This window comes from Podarcis muralis, chromosome 5 (assembly GCF_964188315.1).
Source record: "Podarcis muralis chromosome 5, rPodMur119.hap1.1, whole genome shotgun sequence".
Lineage (NCBI taxonomy): Eukaryota > Metazoa > Chordata > Lepidosauria > Squamata > Lacertidae > Podarcis > Podarcis muralis.
This window is the reverse complement of record NC_135659.1, coordinates 17045632-17068689: the sequence shown is the minus strand read 5'-3', so window position 1 is coordinate 17068689 and position 23058 is coordinate 17045632. Positions and strand designations below refer to the sequence as shown.

The 23058-nt window shown below is 43.3% G+C and overlaps 1 protein-coding gene across 2 annotated transcripts in view; it reads left to right on the top strand.

Annotated features, from left to right (window-relative positions):
• BRINP3 (BMP/retinoic acid inducible neural specific 3) overlaps nucleotides 1-23058 on the top strand; it is a 258191-nt gene that overhangs the window by 12113 nt on the left and 223020 nt on the right. For both annotated transcript variants that reach the window (XM_028732515.2, XM_028732517.2), the window contains exon 2: nucleotides 20009-20294. In XM_028732515.2, coding sequence (XP_028588348.1) covers nucleotides 20059-20294 — 236 coding nt within the window. In that variant the 5' untranslated portion in view covers nucleotides 20009-20058. The remainder of the gene's footprint in view (nucleotides 1-20008; nucleotides 20295-23058) is intronic.

Here is a 23058-nt window from a genome sequence, read left to right as displayed (position 1 = left end):
TCATCTGTCAAAGGTGAAATGTGCTCCCTCTTTTAATTTAGAAAGAAGTGTCCCCCCCCCCACTGTTAGGTTTGAGGAACACTGCCTGATATAACAACCCACCTACGCTATACGTCAAGCATTTAGGTCAGGCATCCCCAACCTTTGGCCCTCCAGATGTTTTGGACTACAATTCCCATCATCCCTGACCACTGGTCCTGTTAGCTGGGGATCATGGGAGTTGTAGGCCAAAACATCTGGAGGGCCACAGGTTGGGGATGCCTGATTTAGGTCAATATCTAGGGCTTTGGCTAGTGTGTGCGCAGAATGCATGTGTGCAATCATCTTCAGAAACAATGGTATGTTGTTACAATCCTAGAGGAAACCTTTATCAAAATGCCCCCCAATAGAAATACACACACACATATTGCAAAGAATCAGTTCCTTCAATTTTCCATCCATCTAAAATGAGTAAATGCACACAAATTTGGAGCCTACCTTATTTTAGGTGGGACGGGGGGGTGAGGAGTCTTCATGCTGCTACATTACCCTCCCTACCCCAGTTGTGCTTCTGACACAGTGGGTCATACAGCATCATCACTTGTTATTCAGCATCACCCATCCATTGGGGGGAGGGGGAATTCATTGGCAGTGTCGATACAACCAAGGTTACAATGCTCAAAACATGAAATAAGGACTTCCAATGGGGTATATTGTTCAATTCCAAAAAGACACGCACACACACCCTCTTAGCCAGAAACTTCAGTAATTTAACTTATATTAAAGTGAAGGTTTGTAACATTCAAATCAAGCACCAGTGGTACAGCCATTGACTGCAGTAATTACCATTTTTTGGTTTATACAGAGAGAGAGAGAGAGAGTCTTGCTAAATAATGCTAACATTCTTGGAGAATTGGATGAGCAGCTGGGTTAATTAATGCCTCTTACTGAGTATAAGCATTCCTGCCTCTGCCAGGGCAGAAGATCCTGAGAGATAGAGATGTGCTTGTTTGGTTAATAGTCCCCATATTTTCAGTTTTTGGTCTGAAGACACAGTGATGTGGAGGAAGAGCTAGATGGGACTGATTCTAATTAAGGGTGCATTTGGATGTGGTGACTATTACATGAGTTTCCTAGTTACAGTGCAAACATTTATCTATGTTGATGTTAATGTTATGTTTTCCTAGTAACTCTTAAATGCCTTGGCTTTTCTTTTTTCTGAACAAAAAAGAATGTCTCATGGCACCTTAAAGATAAACAAATTATATATTGGCCTAAGTGTTGGTGGTATATATTAGATAGTGAGGTGAGAAGGAAATTAAATGAATGCAATACTGCCTGGCAACTGCACCATCGACTTGAGCAGTTCACAATAAACATAGGTTGCAAGGTCCTCTGCCCTGTCTTTTCATGTGTTATACTGTGGTTAATGCTTAAAATGCTATACTTAAGGACATCACCAGGACCTGGTCTGGGATGTTCTTGACCTGGCAACTATATCAGTGGTGCTATATCAGTACTATATCAGTGGTGGCGAACCCATGGCATGCGTGCCAGAGGGGACACTCAGAGCCCTCTCTGTGGGCATGCACGCTGTCATCCCAGCACAGAGCTGGCAGAAGGCGAGGGCGGTGCATTGAGTCCTCAACTCAACTTGGGCAGCTGGAGCACCATGTGCGTGGTGGGTTGGCGCAGGAAGCAGTGCGGCAGGAGCGGGATGCGATGCCCCTCAGGGCACCGATTCTCTCCAAAAGGGGGGGTCGCAGCTATTCTTTGGCCCGAGTTCATTGCACCCATTTGTGCTGAGGATATTGTGGCAATTAGTATTTTGTGTGAGCGGGTTGTAATTATTATGATGGGCTCTCAGTTTCAGATGCTGCACAAGCAGGATAGGAAAGAGCCAAAATCCCCAAACTGGCTCATCTGCTTCAGTGCCTTTAGGGCTCCTTTTGCTCAGCCGCTCAGCGAGGGATGCCCAAACCGAGAAGGCACACTCGTGGCCAGGGAGGGCATTGATCCCATTTGGGTACATGACATTATCCCCAAGCAAGCGCTCATGTTGTTTTCAGAAGCTGGGTTTGGATCCTGGGACTTGTGTCCGAGTAGAAGCGCGTCGGATGGGGGTGTGTGTGCAAAACAGAGCCACAACCCCCAGGGTATGTGTTTTCCCTTGGGAAGCCTCTGCTGTGGGTGAGGAGAACACAGCACTTTGCATGTGCTCAGAGGCGTGCTGCCACATTGATGGGCTGCTGAGAGTTCTGAGTAGCTGCCTTCCTTCTCCTGCTGTGAGGTTGAGGCTTTACACACCCTCCGGCCATGCCGGACACCCTGCATAGAGACCGGTCGGGGCTGGGCGAGGGAGCAGGGCTAGCATATGGGGCAGCCCCCAGGGCCCTTTCAGGAAATGGTGACACGATGGGAGGGGGGCACCGCTCTGCATGTGCTCAGAGGGCCATGCCGAAAACGCTTGCTTGCTCGGGCTGGAGCTTAAAAGCGGGGAATCCTTAAAGTATCGAATTCTCTGCCAAATAATTTTAAGTCAACAAAGGCACTTGGGTTTGTTTTCCTTACTTAGTTTGGATCATCTTAATGCAAACTTTTAAGGGACGCGTGTGGCACTGTGGGTTAAACCACAGAGCCTAGGACTTGCCGATCAGAAGGTCGGCAGTTCGAATCCCTGCGACGGGGTGAGCTCCTGTTGCTCGGTCCCTGCTCCTGCCAACCTAGCAGTTCGAAAGCACATCAAAGTGTAAGTAGATAAATAGGTACCGCTCCAGCGGGAAGGTAAACCGTGTTTCCGTGCGCTGCTCTGGTTCGCCAGAAGCGGCTTAGTCATGCTGGCCACATGACCCGGAAGCTATACGCCAGCTCCCTCGGCCAATAAAGCGAGATGAGTGCCACAACCCTAGAGTCGGCCATGACTGGACCTAATGCAAACTTTTACAAGTTGTTTGCATCATCGAAAGCTCTGTTACTGTGTTTTTCTTTTAAGACAAAATATGTTTATGTATGAGTTGTTGTTTTCTAAACTAAAACCTCAGTATTCAGGTTAAATTGCCGTGTTGGCACTTTGCGATAAATAAGTGGGTTTTGGGTTGCAGTTTGGGCACTCGGTCTATAAAAGGTTCGCCATCACTGTACTATATAAATATTATGTCCAAAATCCGGAAAAGATGCAAGTGACCTTAAAGGGTTACGGACGCTATCTATCAATCTTTCCATATGCCTATCTCTCTAACAGCTTGGGAAGATCGATACTGTGACCAAACATTTTATTGTACTTGGACTGAATTTTGGAAGGACTTCCAGGGACCAGACAGCACAGCTTGGGGTAGGGTAAGATCTGGCCTACTATCCCAGAATAGAGGGAAACAGTTCATAAGATGTGTCCCTTTCATTTGTATGCCTGGATGGCTTTGCAAAATAGTTAAATGAGCATTGTTTCCATTTTATGAGGCAAGGGAAAGATTTGAGCAGCCTGTCAATGGGTACTAGAAGGAAGCTGTACTGGTTGAATGCTAGGGCTATAATTTCTCATTATTTTTCATACTATTATAAGGAAAAAACTTCTCCTTTTCCCTTATGGGGTTCCCAAGAGCCCATATAGAATCCTTATATAGGTTCTCTATCGGTAGGAGAAAATAACAGAGGCCAACCAGAGAATATTGAGAAGCAAATAGTAAGCCTGATCTAGTAAGCCTGATCTTTATTAAACTGTTGCAACAGAGTCCCCCACTCACCCCACACAGGGAGGGAGGAGGAACCGAGAACATTGGTGTGCAAGCTCTTATATAGACTTTTGAAATTGCCACCCTGTAGCTCAAAGCCAACCCCCAATACATCATACATACATCACTGAAGGGGCGGTCTACAGCGGAAAACCTGTCTGCCAAGATACCCAATAATGGTCACTGATTGCTTTTAGCTGGGCATCCTGGCCATTCTTTTGTGATGGTAAATACTCAGTTCCTGAATCTAGGTCACAGGCTCACCCTATTCACACACAGATACGCCCTTAAGACAGGATTTCTGAGCAAAGAGACAATGGGGATGCTTTCCCATTTCCTTCCTCCTTGCAGAGAAACATTTGAGGTCAATTTGGGAGAGTCAAAATGGTTTCAGGACTGTTTTTCTGTACTGTTTCAGACCTGTGGTTCATATATTTATGTATGTGTTTGTCTGGTACATTTATGAACATTTATTTTATATCTTAGACCTTATAATTCTCATAACAATACCATGAAACTAGCCACAGATCTGACTAAAATGTAGGCTCCTCAGATGAGTTTTTGACAGGCAAAAGTGTAAGTAACCAGCAAGTTATAACTCCAGGGGACGTCATTCATTTGTATACCATTGATTTCACTTAAGGCAAATGTGTTTGAGATTGCAATTTGTGGGGTACAGGTTAACCTTTAAGAGATAAGGACAACTGGGATTTGTGCAAAATTGCTCATGAAGCAAGAGTCTAACCTCGGTCTTCTCAGTCACTCAAGTGACTGTAATATAACAAGCATTCAATGAATGTATATTCTTTATGAATGATTAAATCTAGAGAACCAAAAGTAGTACAGTTGCATGCCATAGCTTTAATGGTACCATCCTTTGCAGCTTAAATTTGGAAGCTAATGCAAGGTTGATTTAACCTTCTAGAAACAATAATCCAGGATGCTTTGAAGCAGATTGGATTTTCCTAGCATTACCCCCTTAAAAACAACAATCATACACACGTTGTTTTGTGAAGTAATAAAAGTAGTATTTACTCACATAATCTTGGTCTTGAAGCGTCAGTTATGTGGGATGTAAAACGCAGGAGCAGTCAATGACAACATTCCTAGAGTATACATGTTAGAACATGGGGAGGGATGTCAGTCCAGCAAGCAGGTAAACGTCCTGGGGACGGACTTCCTCCGCATGTGACCAGAGGTGGGTGCGGCCTCACCTGTGCAGGTAATGACAAAAGCACAGGGCAGGCAGCCACTCTCTCTCTCTGCCATCTTCCTTCGATGAGGAAACATCTAAGGATGTTCTCTTGGCTCCCAGCCAAGAGAGGAGATAAGGACTATCTTGCTACAAGATAGATTCTGAATGTATGTAACCTTTTTAAGCTGTCTGCCTTCTGGGATCATATTGTGAACAGAACGTGAGTAAACTCTTTTATACTTTTATGAAGACTGTGTCGTGTCTTGTATTTTAAGAGGGAACAAAAGGGGAAATTACCAGGGTAATTATTATAGAGGTTCTAGCGAACCTGTGCACATGTTACCGTTGCGAACTTAAAGGGGAATGTTTATAAACTCTGCTGATATTTTGGGAACTTGTTAGCACAAGTTGGATAAGGATATAATTAGTCAATATATCCTCTCCTGCACCCCAGAACATTCCCACAAGTTACAGGAGCAAAATGAAAGACAGGTTTATAACTACTGTGTAAGTTACAAAAGTACAAGATGTTAATTCAAGAACGGTGTCTGAACTCTGCACGTGTGGGCATCTTGGAAGCACTGTGGAGAAAGAGGAGGCTGTCTAGGCAGGAAGAAAAGAAGGATGTAGTGTTACAGCTTCCTGTCAAGATAGACAAAGGTAGTGATCTCAGAGTCCTCTCTAGCCAATTTTACAAGAAAGTTCTGTGAGCCTTAGCCCCTTCATGTGCCAACCGGGGAAAGAATGAATTGTTGGTTTGACTGCAATAATGTCCCAAAATGACAACATTCTGATTTTTGTCCATAACATGTGGTATTCAGGAATGTGTTTCCTTTGAATATGGAAGTGCTCAAGGCTAATATGTCTTTGATTGACTGACATCCCTATCATGGCGTACAGCGTTCTTCTATGAATTTGTCTCAAGTTTTTTAAAAAATGCAATTTACACTAGTAGCCATCCTCACATCCTGTGCAAATGAAGATCACTTAAAGCCACATTTCTTATGTGAATTTGCAGATTCCTGCTCTGAGGACGATTATTAGGAAGTTTGAAGGAAGCAAACAGAGTTTCTATATTACTAGTGATATTGTGTGTTAGTGCAACCCAGAACCAGGCCACCCATGAGGCAAAGTGAAGGAACCACCTCAGGTGGCAAGATCCACAGGGGCAGCAGATCCCAATATAGATCTTTCTTTCCCCTTGTTTCTGATGGGTGCCATTTTGTGGTTCGCCTCAGGTGCCAAAATATCTTGGGCCTGCCCTGGTGCAACCCCTATGCATATTTACTCATTAGTTAGAGTTACAGGTAGGTAGCTAAAGAAGTTGGTCTCTAAGGTGCTACTGGAAGGATTATATATAGAGAGAGAGTTTCATTAGTTAGAGCTGCTCTGTGTTGCCAACTCCCAAATAACTGGTTACCAATTAGCTATTGGGCTAAGTTCAAGGTGTATAAAGTCATATGCACCTCAGGAGTTGAATAAAATATCATCTCACCCATTATGCAATCACTGCATTCTGAAGGGGAGGGCCTTCTGACGATGCCATCTTATCAGGAGGTCTATTCCACACAATGGAGGTCTGAGCCTAGGGCTTGCCGATCAGAAGGTCGGTGGTTCGAATCCCTGCGATGGGGTGAGCTCCTGTTGTTCGGTCCCTGCTTCTGCCAACCTAGCAGTTCGAAAGCAGGTCAAAGTGCAAGTAGATAAATAGGTACTGCTCTGGCGGGAGGGTAAACAACTTTTCTGTGTGCTGCTCTGGTTTGCCAGAAGTGGCTTGGTCATGCTGGCCACATGACCAGGAAAAACTGTCTGCGGACGAACACCGGCTCCCTGGGTCAGTAAAGTGAGATGAGCGCTGCAACCCCCGAGTCGTCCACAACTGGACTTAATGGTCAGGCGTCCCTTTAGCTTTTTACCTACCCTTTGGAATTCGCTCCCCTTGACTATTAGATAGGCGCCATCACTGTTGTCTCTCTGGTACCTGCTGAAGCCCTCCCTATTTCAGCAAGTCTTTTAAGTTGAGATCTCTCCCAGTCTGCACCTGTCCTGGAATTGTTTTTTTTAAATGTCTCATTTTTAAGGTGTTTCAGTTGTTTTATTGCTTGTCATTTGCTGCCCTGGACTTCTTTGGGAGGAAGGGTAGGGTTTGATTTAAAAAGATACAAAAAGCAAATGTGCTCAGGATTGCAGCCTAGTCACCCCTACATTTTGTCTAAAGCCCATTTCAAGGCAAATTTTGGAGGTTCCTGCTTTTGACAGAACATCTAAGAAATTTCGAAGGATGCAAAACAAGAACTCAACAACAACTTGATGCATAGGAAAACTTATCAGGACAGTTCCATACAGTAGCAAAGTGTATTTGGCCTTTGGTGCTGAGTGAAAAGTTAACTGTAGGATGGGCTACCTTACTTCCATAAGCAGGAAAAGAGAACCCTGGTTGTTGTTACTGTCAAGGTGTATTTAGGCCTCAATTATAATTTATACTACAGTGGTACCTCGGGTTAAGTACTTAATTCGTTCCGGAGGTCTGTTCTTAACCTGAAACTGTTCTTAACTGAAGCACCACTTTAGCTAATGGGGCCTCCTGCTGCCGCTGTGCCCCCAGAGCATGATTTCGGTTCTCATCCTGAAGCAAAGTTCTTAACCTGAAGCACTATTTCTGGGTTAGTGGAGTCTGTAACCTGAAGCGGGTACCACTGTACAACAATTTATATTCATTCGTAAAAATTGAGGTCTACTCTTTCTGGAAGCCCAAGGCGGGTGATTCTGTCAATTCTGGTTTCTCTCAGTTTCTCATATTTTTTCCAACCTTAAGTTCACTTCTCCACATTTCCACATCAGTTAGCATTAAAAAAGAAAAAGTCCTCATGGAAATTCGTCAGAATTTCAGTGCAAATTTCTCCAAATCTATAGCTGTTTGCATGCCATTTCCCCTAATGTATGCATTTTTGCAAAGCTATTTTTCCATATGTAATGCATTTTTTAATTCTAGCTTCACAAATACACACAATTTTATGCACACCTTACCCCACCAGATGCATTTTAGACATATTATTTGGCTGGAAAATTGCATTGCAAAATTCGGAGAAGTATGAATTTCAATGAGGGACTCTGTTTTGGTTCTCATATTGTGTCGGACAGTGTGAATCAGGTAGATAGACTTTCAAATGAGAACTGAATCAAATTTTGCCCCTTCTCCAACCCAAGGCCAGCTCTGGCTGTCTATTGCAACACACACAGCCCTCCAAATAGTGTGACAAAACTTTGAAACAGACAATGGCTTATTAGCAAGGGGCGAGAGACAAGTTTTCACAAGAGCAGGTAAGCTGTAAATAAGGATTTGTTATGTTCATCCATGAGAAGAAATAGGAGGCACTGGTGTTGCTGAAGGATGCTAGTACAGTATGGGCTTCTAGGGATTTTAACAACTGCTCTGCAAAAACTAATCTTGTTACACTTGATAAGAGTGTGTGGCTGACTTGGCTTCCTTCCTAAAGCAAGAGAAGGCCTGCAATGCCATTATTTTCACTCTTCATTACTTCGGGAACATTGCTCACACTTTAGCAAACCTCTCTTTTATCTAAAGCTGAGAAGATTTATCCCCCTGGGTTTGCCTCTCAATCACCAGAGGCAGATTTTTTTAAAAAAAGAAGGAGGAGGAGGAAAGTCATCTTCTACCTCTGGAACCCGATAAAAACAACATTTTACAAGCTTCACTAAACTCACAAATGGAAAGCATGTTGCTGACATTAATAAATTAATTCCCGAGAATGGTTTTATTTAAGGGGGGAGCACAGAAACATAGAACATACCCTCCAACATTTCTTAGGTGAAAATAGGGGCATCCTATTCTATAGTAACAATAGTTTTATTACTTGTACCCCACCCATCAAACTGGGTTGTCCCAGCCACTCTGGGCAGCTTCCAACATATATAAAAACATAATAAAACATTAAGTATTTTAAAACTTCCCTATACATATGTTTTCTAATAGTTGTATAGTTACTTAATCTCCTTGGCTTGGGAGTCGCATAACCCCATACCCTCCAGCTTTTCTCTTATGAAAATAGAGATATCCTAAGGGGATGTGGGTGGCGCTGTGGTCTAAACCACTGAGCCTAGGGTTTGCCGATCAGAAGGTCGGCAATTGGAATCCCCACAACAGGGTGAGCTCCCGTAGCTCGGTCCCAGCTCCTGCTAACCTAGCAGTTCGAAAGCACGTCAAAGTGCAAGTAGATAAATAGGTACCACTCCGGCGGGAAGTGCACTGCTCTGGTTTTTCCAGAAGCGGCTTAGTCATGCTAGCCACATGACCCGGAAATACTGTCTTCGGACAAACGTTGGCTCCCTCGGCCAGTAAAGCGAGATGAGTGTCGCAACCCCAGAGTCGTTCGTGACTGGACTTAACTGTCAGGGGTCCTTTACCTTTATAAGGACAAGCAGGATGTTCCAGGATCAAATCAGAAACTGGGATGGCTTCTGTAAATCTGGGACTTTCCCTGGGAAATAAGGGCAGTAGGGGGTCTGACAGTATGTTTAAGGATTGGAAGATGGCTGCGAAGGAGAAGATTCTGAGAAATTCTAAAGGAAGCAAAAAGTATCAATCTAGTTTGGGAACCTGGTTCTAGAAATGGCCACACATGCAGGGGTCAGCAAACTTTTTCAGCAGGGGGCCGGTCCACTGTCCCTCAGACCTTGTGGGGGGCCGGACTATATTTTGAAGAAAAAAATGAACAAATTCCTATGCCCCACAAATAACCCAGAGATGCATTTTAAATAAAAGCACACATTCTACACGTGTAAAAACATGCTGATTCCCAGACCGTCTGTGGGCCAGATTTAGAAGGTGATTGGGCCGGATCCGGCCCCCGGGCCTTAGTTTGCCTACCCATGAGCTAGATGCTTGAAAGCAACCCACAAGCAGGGAATGAATGGAGCAAATCTGTCAACATTTTGATACTCATGGAGTCATATTTTGATGTGTGGATAGGCAAGAACCTATATTCTTCTGGTAGGATTTTTGCAACTCTGAGTATGACTCAACTCAGTGTTTTTTTTAGGGGTACTCTCATTTAGACTCAAGAAAATCACCATTTTATAGTTCAAATTGGGGGAAATAAATACAGTAAATGGACAAAAGTACAAAGATTCACAAAATGTTTAGGTGTATGCGTCCTCCTGCGTCCCCCAAGAAAAAAAAAGCACTGACCCAACTCATATGTGCTTTTCATCACTTGATGAGTGCAACATTACAGAGAGAAGATCACAAAGGAAATTTCTACACAAATATATCCTACTCTGAGTACGGCTTGGTTGGCTATAACTCAGTAAATTTTATTTTTAGTAGACTTGCACAGCAAATAGGACTTGGAAAATTAAAGATTTGGGTAACATGGATTTAAACTCAAACATGTGTTGAGGGAAATTATAATCAAGTGGATATCCTGCTTGCTTTTCATATATATGGATAGTGTTTTCAATAGCATTTTGAATGACCATTAACACTAAGTCCAAAGAGTCCTGCACCACATTCTTTTATAATTAATAGTTTTAAGTACGATACCACCTTTTTAATTTATGCTATCTTTTTTCTACTCATTTATCTACTTATTTGGACAAAAGCCATCTGGATATTTGATTTATTATGCACCATATAGTACTAGATTCTACCAGGTTACAGCCAAGCCTGTATTATTTGACACCACACATTTCAAGGTCCAGGAAAGAAAGATATGAGAAAATGCTGCATACCCACACTAATCAATTTTCTTGTGTTAACTCTATGGATTTGAACTAAAACAGGAGAGACCCATTAGTCATCATTATAATTTAATGGCCTGGAACATTTTGAGTCAATAAGCGCACAGAAGAGTAAACTCTGCCTATTATTGCACTCTTGTAATTTAGAAAGTGACATGATCTTTTCATGAAAAGTTAATTTAAAAAGTTCAGTGTTTCATGTCTGAGGCACATTTCCCGGTGAAAGCAACCATAAAATTTCAGGTTTCAATGCTCTGCCAGTATGTAATGCATCTAGATTTTTCTATTAGCAAAAGCGTAGCTCCAATGGAAAATAATACCTCTTTGGGATGTATCCTAATTATGTGGCTTGTGGGAAAAGGGAAAGCCTTACCTTCCAAGTTATAAGGGCAACCTAATAATCAAAATGCACATGTAGAGAGTTTTTGCAATTTTCCAGGCTTAATTTCAAGAGGCTGTAAACAACCACTTTCCTGAATCCAGCAGTTGCCAGAACCAGGTCTATAAGGTCCACACCAGTCAAATTTTGGCTACAGTGGAGTCCTTATACTTTCAATGTGTCAGAAAAGCCAAAAAGTCCTGCGGCAGCTTAAAGACCAACACATCTATAGTTGTAGGTGTGGGGTAGGGTCTACTCAGAGTCTATACCTGAAGGAGCATCTCCACCTCCACCATTCAGCCCAGACATTGAGGTCCAGCTCCGAGGGCCTTCTGGCAGTTCCCTCACTGCGAGAAGCAAAGCTACAGGGAACCAGGCAGAGGGCCTTCTCGGAAGTGGCCGCCTTCCTATGGAACAACCTCCCATCAGATGTCAAAGAGATAAACAACTACCTTACATTTAGAAGACATCTGAAGGCAGCCCTGTTCAGGGAAGTTTTTAATGTGTGACATTTTAATGTATTTTTAATCTTTGTTGGAAGCCGCCCAAAGTGGCTGGGGAAACCCAGCCAGATGGGCGGGGTACAAATAATAAATTATTATTATTATTATTACTACTACTACTTCATCTGACACATGCAGGGGTTGTCTGACTGGTTTTATATAGATGATCTCCCCCCCCCCCCTTTACAGTGGGAAATGTCCAATAAAACATACGTCAGCCATCATCAGTCTGGTGCCGTCCAGGTGTTTGCACTGCAACTTCCCTCTGCCCCAGCCACCCTGTCTGTGCTGGCTGGAACTGATGGGAGTTGCAGTCCAAACACCTGGAGGGCACCAGGTTAGGTGAAGGCAGGTGTTGGCAATGCACATAACATCATAGCTGTCAACTTACAGATTTGAAAATAAGGGACCAGCAGCCTTGAAAATAAGGGATCAGCAGCCAAAATAAGGGATTTTAGTCAACCACCAGCCAAACGAAGCCTCAAGTGGTGGTTCCCACGGAACAGCAACCCAGCAAAGGGGATGCAGCAAGGAAAACCACTGTCACCTCTCTGCTGGGAAGCGCTGAGCAAAGGCGAGTCCCCAGGCAACACGGCCGATTTGATCAGCACAAGGCATGCAAGCTCCACCCCCCAGTTGTTCTTAGACTCCTTATTGGGTGAGCAATGCAGCCAAGCAACACAGTTGGAGGGAGGGAGAGGAGCTGCTTCCTTTGAAACCCGGGAAATTTAAGGGACATCATCAATAAGGGACAGCAGTGGGAAACGGCGCTGGGATAAGGGAGTGTCCCGCCAAATAAGGGACGGTTGACAGTTATGCATAACATTCCTCATCAGAGCACAAATGAATGAAAGGCAAAGCAGGCCAAGAAGAGCAGCAAATGCTTTGCCACAATGAATTTTTTAAAAACACATTTAAGGTGTTTATTTTTGCCTCAGCTGACTGCTATGGTGCTGCATTTGAGACACTTCCTTAGGGATACCAGAGTCAAACTTTCCAGAATGTTTTGTTGCACGATAAAGAAAAATCAGTGCAATTCAAAGGAATTAAGCATATATTAGGGCTGCCATATGGTCAGATTTTTTCCCATAAATTTAAAAAGTGTGTTTTTGGGGATGTGTGTGTGTGTGTGTGTGTGTGTGTGTGTGTGTAGTATAATTTTGGGGGTGTCCTGGTTTTTACTTTATGAAATATGGCAACCCTAACTGTGTTCCAGGGAATCCTATGTTTTCTTAGATTCAAAAGCTTATCAGGGGTTCCTCAGAGAGAAGATTAGTAATGGCTGACAAGAGTGAAGGGCAGGTAATAAATACTAGGTAAAAAGGTAAAGGACCCCTGGACAGTTAAGTCCAGTCAAAGGTGACTATGGGATTGCAGTGTTCTTCTTGCTTTCAGGCCGAGGGAGCCAGCATTTGTCCACAGACAGCTTTCCGGGTCATGCGGACAGCATGACTAAACTGCTTCTGGTGCAATGGAACACCATGACGGAAACCAGAGCGCACAGAAATGCCGTTTACCTTCCTGCCGCAGTGGTACCTGTTTATCTACTTGCACTGGTGTGCTTTCGAACTGTTGTTGTTGTTGTTGTTGTTGTTATTTAAATCTTATTTTACAGTGTGCAGTCACAGGGGGCCATTAGTTGTGTTCTAGGCTATGTTCTTCCTTTACACAAAGCAATGGTGAGATCCAACAGCTACAACCAGCACTGGCATGAAAATGTGCTGGAGGTGGCTCAGCAGAAGAAAATGTTCCCTGAAGATAGAAACTCTGAGAACCGCTGAAGCTGGAAGGCCTGAGCAAAATTATTAATAGTTATTCTTTGTTCCTTAGGCAGCAAAAAAAGCTTAACTGTTCCTCCTGCTGCATTTCCAGAACACCACAAATGTATTCAGATTTTATGATGAGTCTTGTTCATTATGTATTATGGAGCCCTGCCTGGGTCAATCAGTTTCCTGCAGTCAATCCACTTATATTTTATCCCCATGATTTTTTAATATTATGAATATCCTGTCCAGAGGAAGTGCAATAATCCTATTTATTGAACTCTAGTGGGTTTTTGTTTTGTCTTGTCTAGAATGGAGCAATAGTCAGGAGACATAAAGCTACTATATCTTGAATATTTTTGTGTCTGAAATGTGCGTGGATAAAAGTGGCATTCATTGTCAAGTTCAAGTTCCCAGCAGGAGCCTGGTACAAATGATTATAATTGGTAGTGCCCTATTTAGGTGTGAATTAGTGGGAAGTTTTTCTTCATCAATAGATTCACTAGAGAAAAGGCTATCACACGGCAAGACTTCATTAAATAAATGCCATGCTGCTCCAGTTTCAAGTTAACCACTGCATTTTTTTATTATACCAAGGAAAATTTGTGTTTCTCAATGCCACTACATTACAATGGCTTGTTGCATTCTTAACTTGAGTTTATTGCGTGGACAGGCGGAGTCCCCCAAACCCTGGGTGGCCCCCGTGTGGAATAACGACTCAAGACAATGTGCTATGGGATTAAAATTGTTGTTGTTGTTTAGTCGTTTAGTCGTGTCCGACTCTTCGTGACCCCATGGACCAGAGCACGCCAGGCACTTCTGTCCTCCACTGCCTCCCGCAGTTTGATCAAACTCATGCTGGTAGCTTCAGGAACACCATCCAACCATCTCATCCTCTGTCGTCCCCTTCTCCTTGTGCCCTCCATCTTTCCCAACATCAGGGTCTTTTCCAGGGAGTCGTCTCTTCTCATGAGGTAACCAAAGTATTGGAGCCTCAGCTTCACGATCTGTCCTTCCAGTGAGCGGGATTAAAATTGGCCACAACTTTATTATGTTTCAGATGTGGGTAGACCTTAGCTCAGGCATTGGGCGTTTATGCCTCCCAGTCCCCTGCCGGGGATCTGGGTAACATCAGGGTTATCCAGAGTGTGGGGTGGGTGGGCTGGCTCTGGAGAACATATGTTCAAGTAGAGAGAGCCTGCGCTCATTACGCCGCCGTAGCAGGGGAGAGCAATGTCAACCCTTTGGTGTACGGCCAAAGCCTCCCCTCAAACAACCCCTTTAAGGGGGAAGCCTGGTATTGCTGGTGCAAAGAGAAGGGGGGCATGAGTCACCGCTACATGCCCACCCCCAATTTAGGGAAGCTAGACTGAAGGTTTCCACCCAAGGCCTGATACCGCCAAAGTTGTGACATTTTGCTATGGGAAAGGCCAACCTGCCAATGCAGGAGAATTCCTTTCCGGCCCTCCAACAGTGACCCTGACATAGCAGCGCCTGCGTACCTGTGGAGAAAAGGTTAACCTGCAAAAGAAGTCTTAACTGAGGGTGGGTAGGGTGGGAGAAGCTCTGGAGCCAACTGACACTTTGTAGGTAAGATCCTCCCCCTATTGTGTGGGCAGGGTAGTCCCTCCCCCTACCTGGCCTGATCACCTTGGCAACGCCTCCCCAAGCAGGATTGGGCAACTGGCTGAGGTAGGCGGAGACCTCCAGGTATCCCACCTGGGGAAGGCGAAGCCAAGCCTGTGCTAATAGTGCCGCATAGGGTCCAGGGGGCTGCGCGTGACCACGCAAAGGGCGCCCCCTATTTAATGTGGGGAACGGCCATTCTTATAGCTGCCTTTCTATCATTGCTGACTTTGGGGAGCCAGGGTATCAGAAGGGCTCCATGGGCCGGATTGTGCGCAGATGGGATTTTTGGCACTGCAGAAGGGAGTCCCCGTGCTGCGCTGTGCCAGTTTAGCACAGCACACAGGGACTTGCCGAGTGGGCGGCTCAGTTCAGGGGCCGCTTGTGGGCCAGTTAAATGACCCCCAGGGGCCGCTTGTGGCCCATGGGCCTTAGGTTGCCTACCCCTGATTTAGACCAAGCCAAGACACATCTGGAGCTTCTTTTTGGCTACATAGGTAACTTGTAGGAGGCAGACTACCATACTGGTCCTCCTAGAATTGAGAATCAAACGGGAAGTAAAACTGCAGAGGATGAGATTTGAAGAGGTTACATGGAGGATCGAAGGAAAAAGAGATGAAGGGTTTGCAAAAAAAGAGGCCCAAATGGAAAGCTGTGTTTTAAAACGTGAATGCATGGACAGAAAAGGTGACTCAAGTAGAATCTAATTCAAGCAGTAAAGAAGGTTAAGGGGCAGGTAGGAAACACAGATGGTAATCTTAGATTTAATTAGGCAATTGATACTCACGGTGTGGCCTGTAGAGAGGAAAGTGTCGAGAAAGAAGAGGATATTAAGGAGTTAGATTATGAAGTGTAAGAAGCTGAAAGGGAAGATGAAGAGAAAAACAAAGGTAGTGAAGAAAAGACAGTGCCAGTCCAGAATGCTTTGCCGCCTGAGGTGGAGACCCCTGTTTTAAGGCCAATATTTTAAAGCATTGCTTCAGCTTGAAGGCACCAGTTCTTGCCTTCATCTGGCTCCAACATACCACCACCTGGAAAAGGTCACTTCACCTTACAGAATCAACCATTAAAAATAGTATAAAACGATCTGAAATGATGGTGGAAAATATCAAACAGGCTTCTACCATGCCTCTATACCAGAGTTGGTAGCCTATTGTGTTCCAGATGTAGCTGAACACCAGCTGCTATCAGCCTTACATCTAGTGATCACGGGTGATGGGAATTGTAGTCCCACAAAATCCAGTGAGCCAAAACCTAGCTGTCCTTGCTCCAGAAAATAGAATCAAATGGTTCTGATGAAAAGTTTCTGATCTATAACCTGAAATTTCCTAAATCTCACAATTGCCTTTCCAGAAGGTATTATGTTAGCACCTTGACTGCCATACATAGAGTCTTTATTCTCCACACGCCAACATACTTTGTTTAAATATGCAACGTGCAACCCGAAGCATGTCTACTCAGTGGTAAATCTCATTGAATTCAGTGCAATTTATTCCAGTGTAAGAATGCCCAACACTGCAGTCTTAAACTGAATTCTAGGCAAATACTACATCACTGTTCCACCACTATTTCCTGTTTTTGTAAACCATATTTTAAATTTAATTTTCTGGTAAATTACAACTATTTCCGTAAGCTGGTTCGATTCACTTACCAAAAGGCAAGTTCCATTGAACTTAAGAAGGACTTACACCTGAGTAAACATGCATAGGGAGCATGCACTTTGCTTATATCCCAAGCGCACATTGGATATGGATTAGATACGGTGGTGATGTATGAAGCACAGTACCATTTTACATTTGGGCAAAAATCTTGCTAGGAATGTCTGCCTCTGTTAAATCAGTCATTGGTGATTCTAGATAGCATTCCACCAGTGCAGAATGCCTATTCTTTCTTAACCTTTGCAAATCTCCCCATGCTTATTTACATTACAACATATTGGTTATTTGTATCTCTTTTGGTTTTGCTATTTCAAATGCATGTCAGAGACAAACACTGTATCTATTACCGTTCCTTGTTTTGGGTCAGAATATCCTATCTGGCATGTTGCAATATATTGTCTTGACAGCCCTGACAAGTTTGCCCCAATATACTGGTTAGCTTTGGGACATGTATGAAACCGGCTGAATAGCATGCATTCCATGTTTTACTAGGTAGCTGTGTAGAGTTTTTTGACAAATGAGGAGGATTCGCCAAATCATTATATCAAGCAATCATGCCATTTGTTGTTTCAGTCCAAGCTCTTTTAGCATTTATTTCTATTGCACTTAAAAAAAAATGGGCTGCCTCTTAAAAGCTTAAAAGGGAGCCAGTGTGGTGTAGTGGTTAAGAGCGTTATACTTGTAATCTGGTGAACCGGGTTCGTGTCTCCGCTCCTCCACATGCAGCTTCTGGGTGACCTTGGGCCAGTCACACTTCTTTGAAGTCTCTCAGCCCCACTCACCTCACAGAGTGTTTGTTGTGGGGGAGGAAGGGAAAGGAGAATGTTAGCCGCTTTGAGACTCCTTCGGGTAGTGATAAAGCGGGATATCAAATCCAAAAAGCTTATTAAAGGCTGGACATGGAAGGAATAGCATAACAAAATGTGTGTCAGAAAATATCTTCATATGTTTTGAATTCTCCACCATCCCCACCCATACACGCCCTCCCATCAGATGTCAAGGAAATAAAAAACTACCAGTATCTAACTTTTAGAAGACATCTGAAGGCAGCCCTGTTTAGGAAGTTTTTAATGTTTGATGTTTTATTTTGTTTTTAATATTCTTTTGGGAGCCACCCAGAGTGGCTGAAGAAACATACATACATACCACATCATCTTCATCTTCTTCTTCATTATTATCATCATCAATAATATATTCCTCCTGAGTTTGGGTCTGGCTTATACAGTGGTACCTTGGGTTAATAACTTAATTTGTTCTGGAGGTCCGTTGTTAACCTGAAACTGTTCTTAATCTGAGGTACCACTTTAGCTAATGGGGCCTTCCGCTGCTGCCGCCGCATAATTTCTGCTCTCATCCTGAAGCAAAGTTCTTAAACCAAGGTACTATTTCTGGGTTAGCGGAGTCTGTAACCTGAAGCGTCTGTAACCTGAGGTACCACTGTAATGGCCTGCAATGTTACCATGACTACTGCTTTTCTCCACCCCACAGCTCCCTCAGCTCTCAGCAGTGGTCATAATAGGAAGGGTTCACAGGGGGACTCTGTTGAAGCTTTGATACTTTTCTGAAGCCAGCCTCCAGAACATCAAGTACCATGGGAAATGTAGTTCCCAAAACCTAGTCAGGAACCAATGGAACTACATTTTCCATGGCGGTTGCAGCAGCATCTAGGCCAGGTCCTAATGGAGTCCTTGTGTGAGCATCTGCCACACAGAAAAAAAACCCAACAGCATGAAGGGGTGATGGATGAATCCTGTGTTTGTGTAAACCAGGCTTCCTCAACTCCCATGATCCCTAGCTATCAGGACTAGTGGTCAATGATGATGGTAACTGTAGTCTCAAAACATCTGAAGGGCCAAGTTTGAGGAAGCCTGGTGTAAGTGTTTAGAGGCATATAGGTCCTTGTTCACATTGAATAGTTCATATATGTAACAATTAAGTGTACGTGAACATGAAGTTCACTCTCACCATGTGTATAAGCTACACGCTCCCAAAGGACGTAAAACATTTGGCCTTCAGTTACAGTTTAATGGCTCCTTAGAAGAGCTGATAAGAAATCTCAAGCAACATTACATCCTCTGCTAATGTATTCATGTTAGCTTCATGGCGGTGGAGCCCATTCCTAATCTGAAAACTTAATCCTTCTAAAATTATATTCCCATTCTAATTATCCAAGCCTTTTTTTAAAAAAAGATCAGGTTTTATTTTTAATGGTATCACTTAAAAGGTCTTCCTACCAACATTATTGATGTTTTATAGCTCCTCAACACATTCCAAGCCATTTCATATCGGCATGCTGCAAAAATTGGTTTTTTAATTCACATTACAAATATATTGCCAACATACTGCTTCTCACCTGCTCCATTGCAAACATGGTACAAATATTGAAGATTAGGTTGGGCAGGATTCTGGGAATGGCAGCCTTCATCTGCCTGAATAGTTTAAACAAACACAGCTTCTGCTTGCATCCTGATTTGTTGTTATTATACCACACCATTTTTCTCCAAGGAGCCATCCATGGTTATCCCCTTCCTCATGTGATCCCCCCACAACATCCCTGTTGCAACTGGCCCAAGATCAGGGAGTTTCATAACTGATCAGGTAATTGAACCCTGCTCTCCCAGGTCCTACTCTGACACTTTAACCACTATACCACACTGGTAAATAATCTGCTTCAAATTGAACAGTCTTAGACACTTAAGGTAATAGCGTGCACACACTCTCTGCACATTCTTGAAGACTCAGTCATTCAGCCACATATGTGGATGCAAGTACTGTATAAGCACGCTCAATGCTCATGGTTGATGGATGGTTAAAGATAGGAAAAAGAAGAGAATCACCCTTTCCTCTTTTCCCCACTGCCCTTTGCCAGCTGTTTCTTTAACTTGGAGATAATAATAACACAGTGGCACCTTGGTTCTCAAACTCCCTGGTACTCAAACAACTTGGAACCCAAACACTGCAAACCCGGAAGTAAGTGTTCTGGTTTGCAAACTTTTCAAACATGCTGCATTTTGAGTGAGACACTTCCATTTTGAGTGTTACACTGAAGTCTGTCTGTTTTTGTGGCTTTTTTGTTTTGTTTTTGTGACTGTGTGGAACCCAGTTCAGCTATTGATTGTGTGACAGCCGTACATTTTTTTTATTGCTTTCATTTAATGGATCAATGGTCTCGTAAGATAGTAAAATACATGTTAAATTGCTGTTTTAGGGGTTGTTTTTAAAAGTCTGGGGCGGATTAATCCATTTTGCATTACTTTCTATGGGAAAGCACACCTTGGCTTTGGAATGTTTTGGTTTTGGAATGGACTTCTGGAACAGATTGAGTTTGAGAACCAAGGTACCACTGCAATAATTTCTGCCGGCTGTGCTAGAATGACCAGTGTGTGCTAAACTAATTTCCTGTGTGTCTTTGTCTAGGTGTTAAGGGACAGCTAAGAGAATGAAGACTCTAAGTCCCCAGCGGAAGCATGATATGGCGATGCAGTGCTGGTGCTGAATTGTTCTCTCTGATGGCTCTATGGGAGTGGATAGCCCTGAGTCTTCATTGCTGGGTTTTAATGGTCGCTGCTGCTTCGGATCAGCATGCCACAAGCCCCTTCGACTGGCTCCTTTCAGATAAGGGACCCTTCCACCGCTCTCCGGAATACACAGATTTCGTGGACAGAAGCCGACAGGGATTTAGCACAAGATACAAGATTTACAGGTATGAAACAAAAGGGATGGTAATTTCAGAGGGTGCTCTTCCGGGAACTGTTTAGAAACGACACAAGGGCACTTTAAGGGGAAAAAATAAATCACGGATGGGGAGAACCAATGGGTAGGTCTGGTTTCATTCCAAAAATATACACCAAGGTTCCTTTTCATGTTGGGAATAGCTGTGCTGCCTATTGAAAGTGAAAGGAGGTGATTGATTAAAGCGAGATCTGAAGGTGACCACCTGTTGACGAAATCTTTCAGCCTTGTTGAAAAGCTAATTTTAACTCCTGGTTTTAGCTCAGCTTGCATTTTCTTCCCGAATTGCAGGAGATTAATGAAGCACAGTGCAGAGGTAGAGTACGCGTGTTTACATGGACAGCATTCCCAGAATCATGGAAATGTAAAGTTGGAAGGGACCCCAAAGGTCTTCTATTGCAGCCCATGGCAATGTGGGTGCAATGGAGGCTTCCCTTGAAATGTACCATAAATAGAGGCAGTTTTTGTCAGGACTGTGGTGGAGAATGAGGTTAAATTTCCCCACCCTCAGTCCCAAGATTCTATGGCTAATACTTGCATAACAAACGCAAACATGAATGGCTTTCAGATAAGCATCACCTGATTAATATCTGTCTGCCATGCACTCACCTGATAAAAGTGCAGAAGCCCTGAAAGAAAAAAGAAAAAGCCCTTCAGCAAGAATTAATGTGTTTGCCTTAATTACATAGTCTCGTCAGAAAATGAGAATATTAATGATGCATCCTGTGTGTTGTTTTGATGAGAATAAATAATATAAATAATGAACCATGCTTTATACATTAAAAGTGTTATATACATTAGCAATAATAAATGCTATGAAAGGATCTTGGCTTTAAAAAGAGAAAACTATGACAAGTAGGAGGGATGCCTATCTCTGTGTCTTTAATTATTGACCCTGGCGGACTCCTCTTTGCCAGTCGAAATAAGGAGCTGCAACTATAGAGCGTGGAAGAAACAGATTGGCAATTTCTGTCACTTGACCAATTTATGGCCATGAAATCATTTGAACAGGTGGTCCTTTATTTGCTTCAGATTGTTTTGCTGTCATTCCAGCTTTTTCAGCTATTGGGTCCATAATAAGGGGCAAACTCTTGCCTTTTCATCCTGTTTGTGGCTCCATGCAAATTGCTGCTGGTTCTTAAATACAGGTTTGGGGAGAAGGTCTGAAGTTTGTTTTGTGTTATGAATATTTATTTTCCTGTGCTGCTTCTCTGTGCACCAGAGGGCACTGTGTTGCAGGTCAATTTTGCATTAGTTTGTGTTGCCGTAGGCCAACGCATTGTGAGGTCTGTTGCACATTAACTGTGATGATGAAATATGCATTGGGGGTGTTTGGTGAGCTCAACGGATCAGAGGAGGCAATTGCTATTAGCCGGGGTTTAAAAGCCAGCTGTCAATGCCAATCATCTATTTATTTATTTTGGCAGGGGAGGGGAAAATCAAAGCAATAATATATAAAGCCCGAGTCAGCATATTTTACTCCCCTTTGTTTTTATATTGTTCAATGAAACAGAAATATATCCATTGCAAAATGCAACAAGAATGATTCCCATTGCTTCTGGTTTCAGTACTGTTAACTATGCCTGAAAGGGCCACACATTGCATTCTGCATTCTAGGGTCTATATCACTGCTGTTTCTTAAACCCCACAAAAAGCTGCCTCTGAAAATTGCAGGACCCTCCAGAATAATGGAGAGCTGCAACCAAAGGGAGAATCAGTTCATGGATGTGTTTACATGCACACTTGACCACATGCACAGAAGCTCTTTGGGGCAATTTGTACAGCAGGAAGCTTGTGTGCAGCTAGGGAAAACCTATACACATTGATTAAACACTATATAGTGGGTTATTTTTTCCCTTTCAAGTTGGTCACATGGGGATTCTAAGAAAATGTTGCCAAGGTGCAAGACCTTGTGTGAAGAGCTTCACAGCGAATGAGTGTGAGGATTTTTAAAAAAGAGTTTTGAAGGGAAAATGTCCCATTGCCACCTTTTAATAAGGTAAGCACAACACCAATATTTTTTTCATTCTCTTCACATGCGGTTTCAATGCACTACGCCTGCTTGAATGGCCAGAAAAGTCGTGTGTGAAAAGTTTGGCATAGCACGAGACTTCACCGTTTTCCCCTCCAGCAATGTTCTAACTCCCTCTTCAACTCTTGGCTAGTTTTCCTTGTATATGTATTATTTTCACTCGCCCCGTACCCTCCAACATTTCTCTGATGAAAATAGGAACTTCCTAAGGAAAAGCAGGACATTCTGGGATCAAATCAGAAACTGGGACAGTTTCTGTAAATTAGGGACATCCCTGGAAAATCAGGACACTAGGGGTCTGTTGCACCTGCCCTGCCTTTTGGCTTGTTTCGCTCATTTCTGATTCCTCTAATTTGCTCCGTTCTCCCCTTTCCCCATGGTGTTTGTGTGTGTATGTGTTTGATATATATTTCTTTTCTGCTTTAAGTTACCATTGTTGGGGGCCAGACTTTGGAGACTCCTATTACAGCTGATGTTTTAATTCATCCGTAACTATAAGTTTCTGCAAGTAAGGTTTTTGAATGTTAAAGTTTGGACGTTGGTTTAATTTCCAAAGAAGGGTGTCAGTCATATATATGATTTGAGCTTCTTAGCTGTGATTTTGCTACCCTTCCTTCAACACATCCCATACTCCAGAACTGTTCTTTCGGAGAATGTGCAACCTCACCCAGACTGGATACTTCAGGGCCACCTCTGGACTATT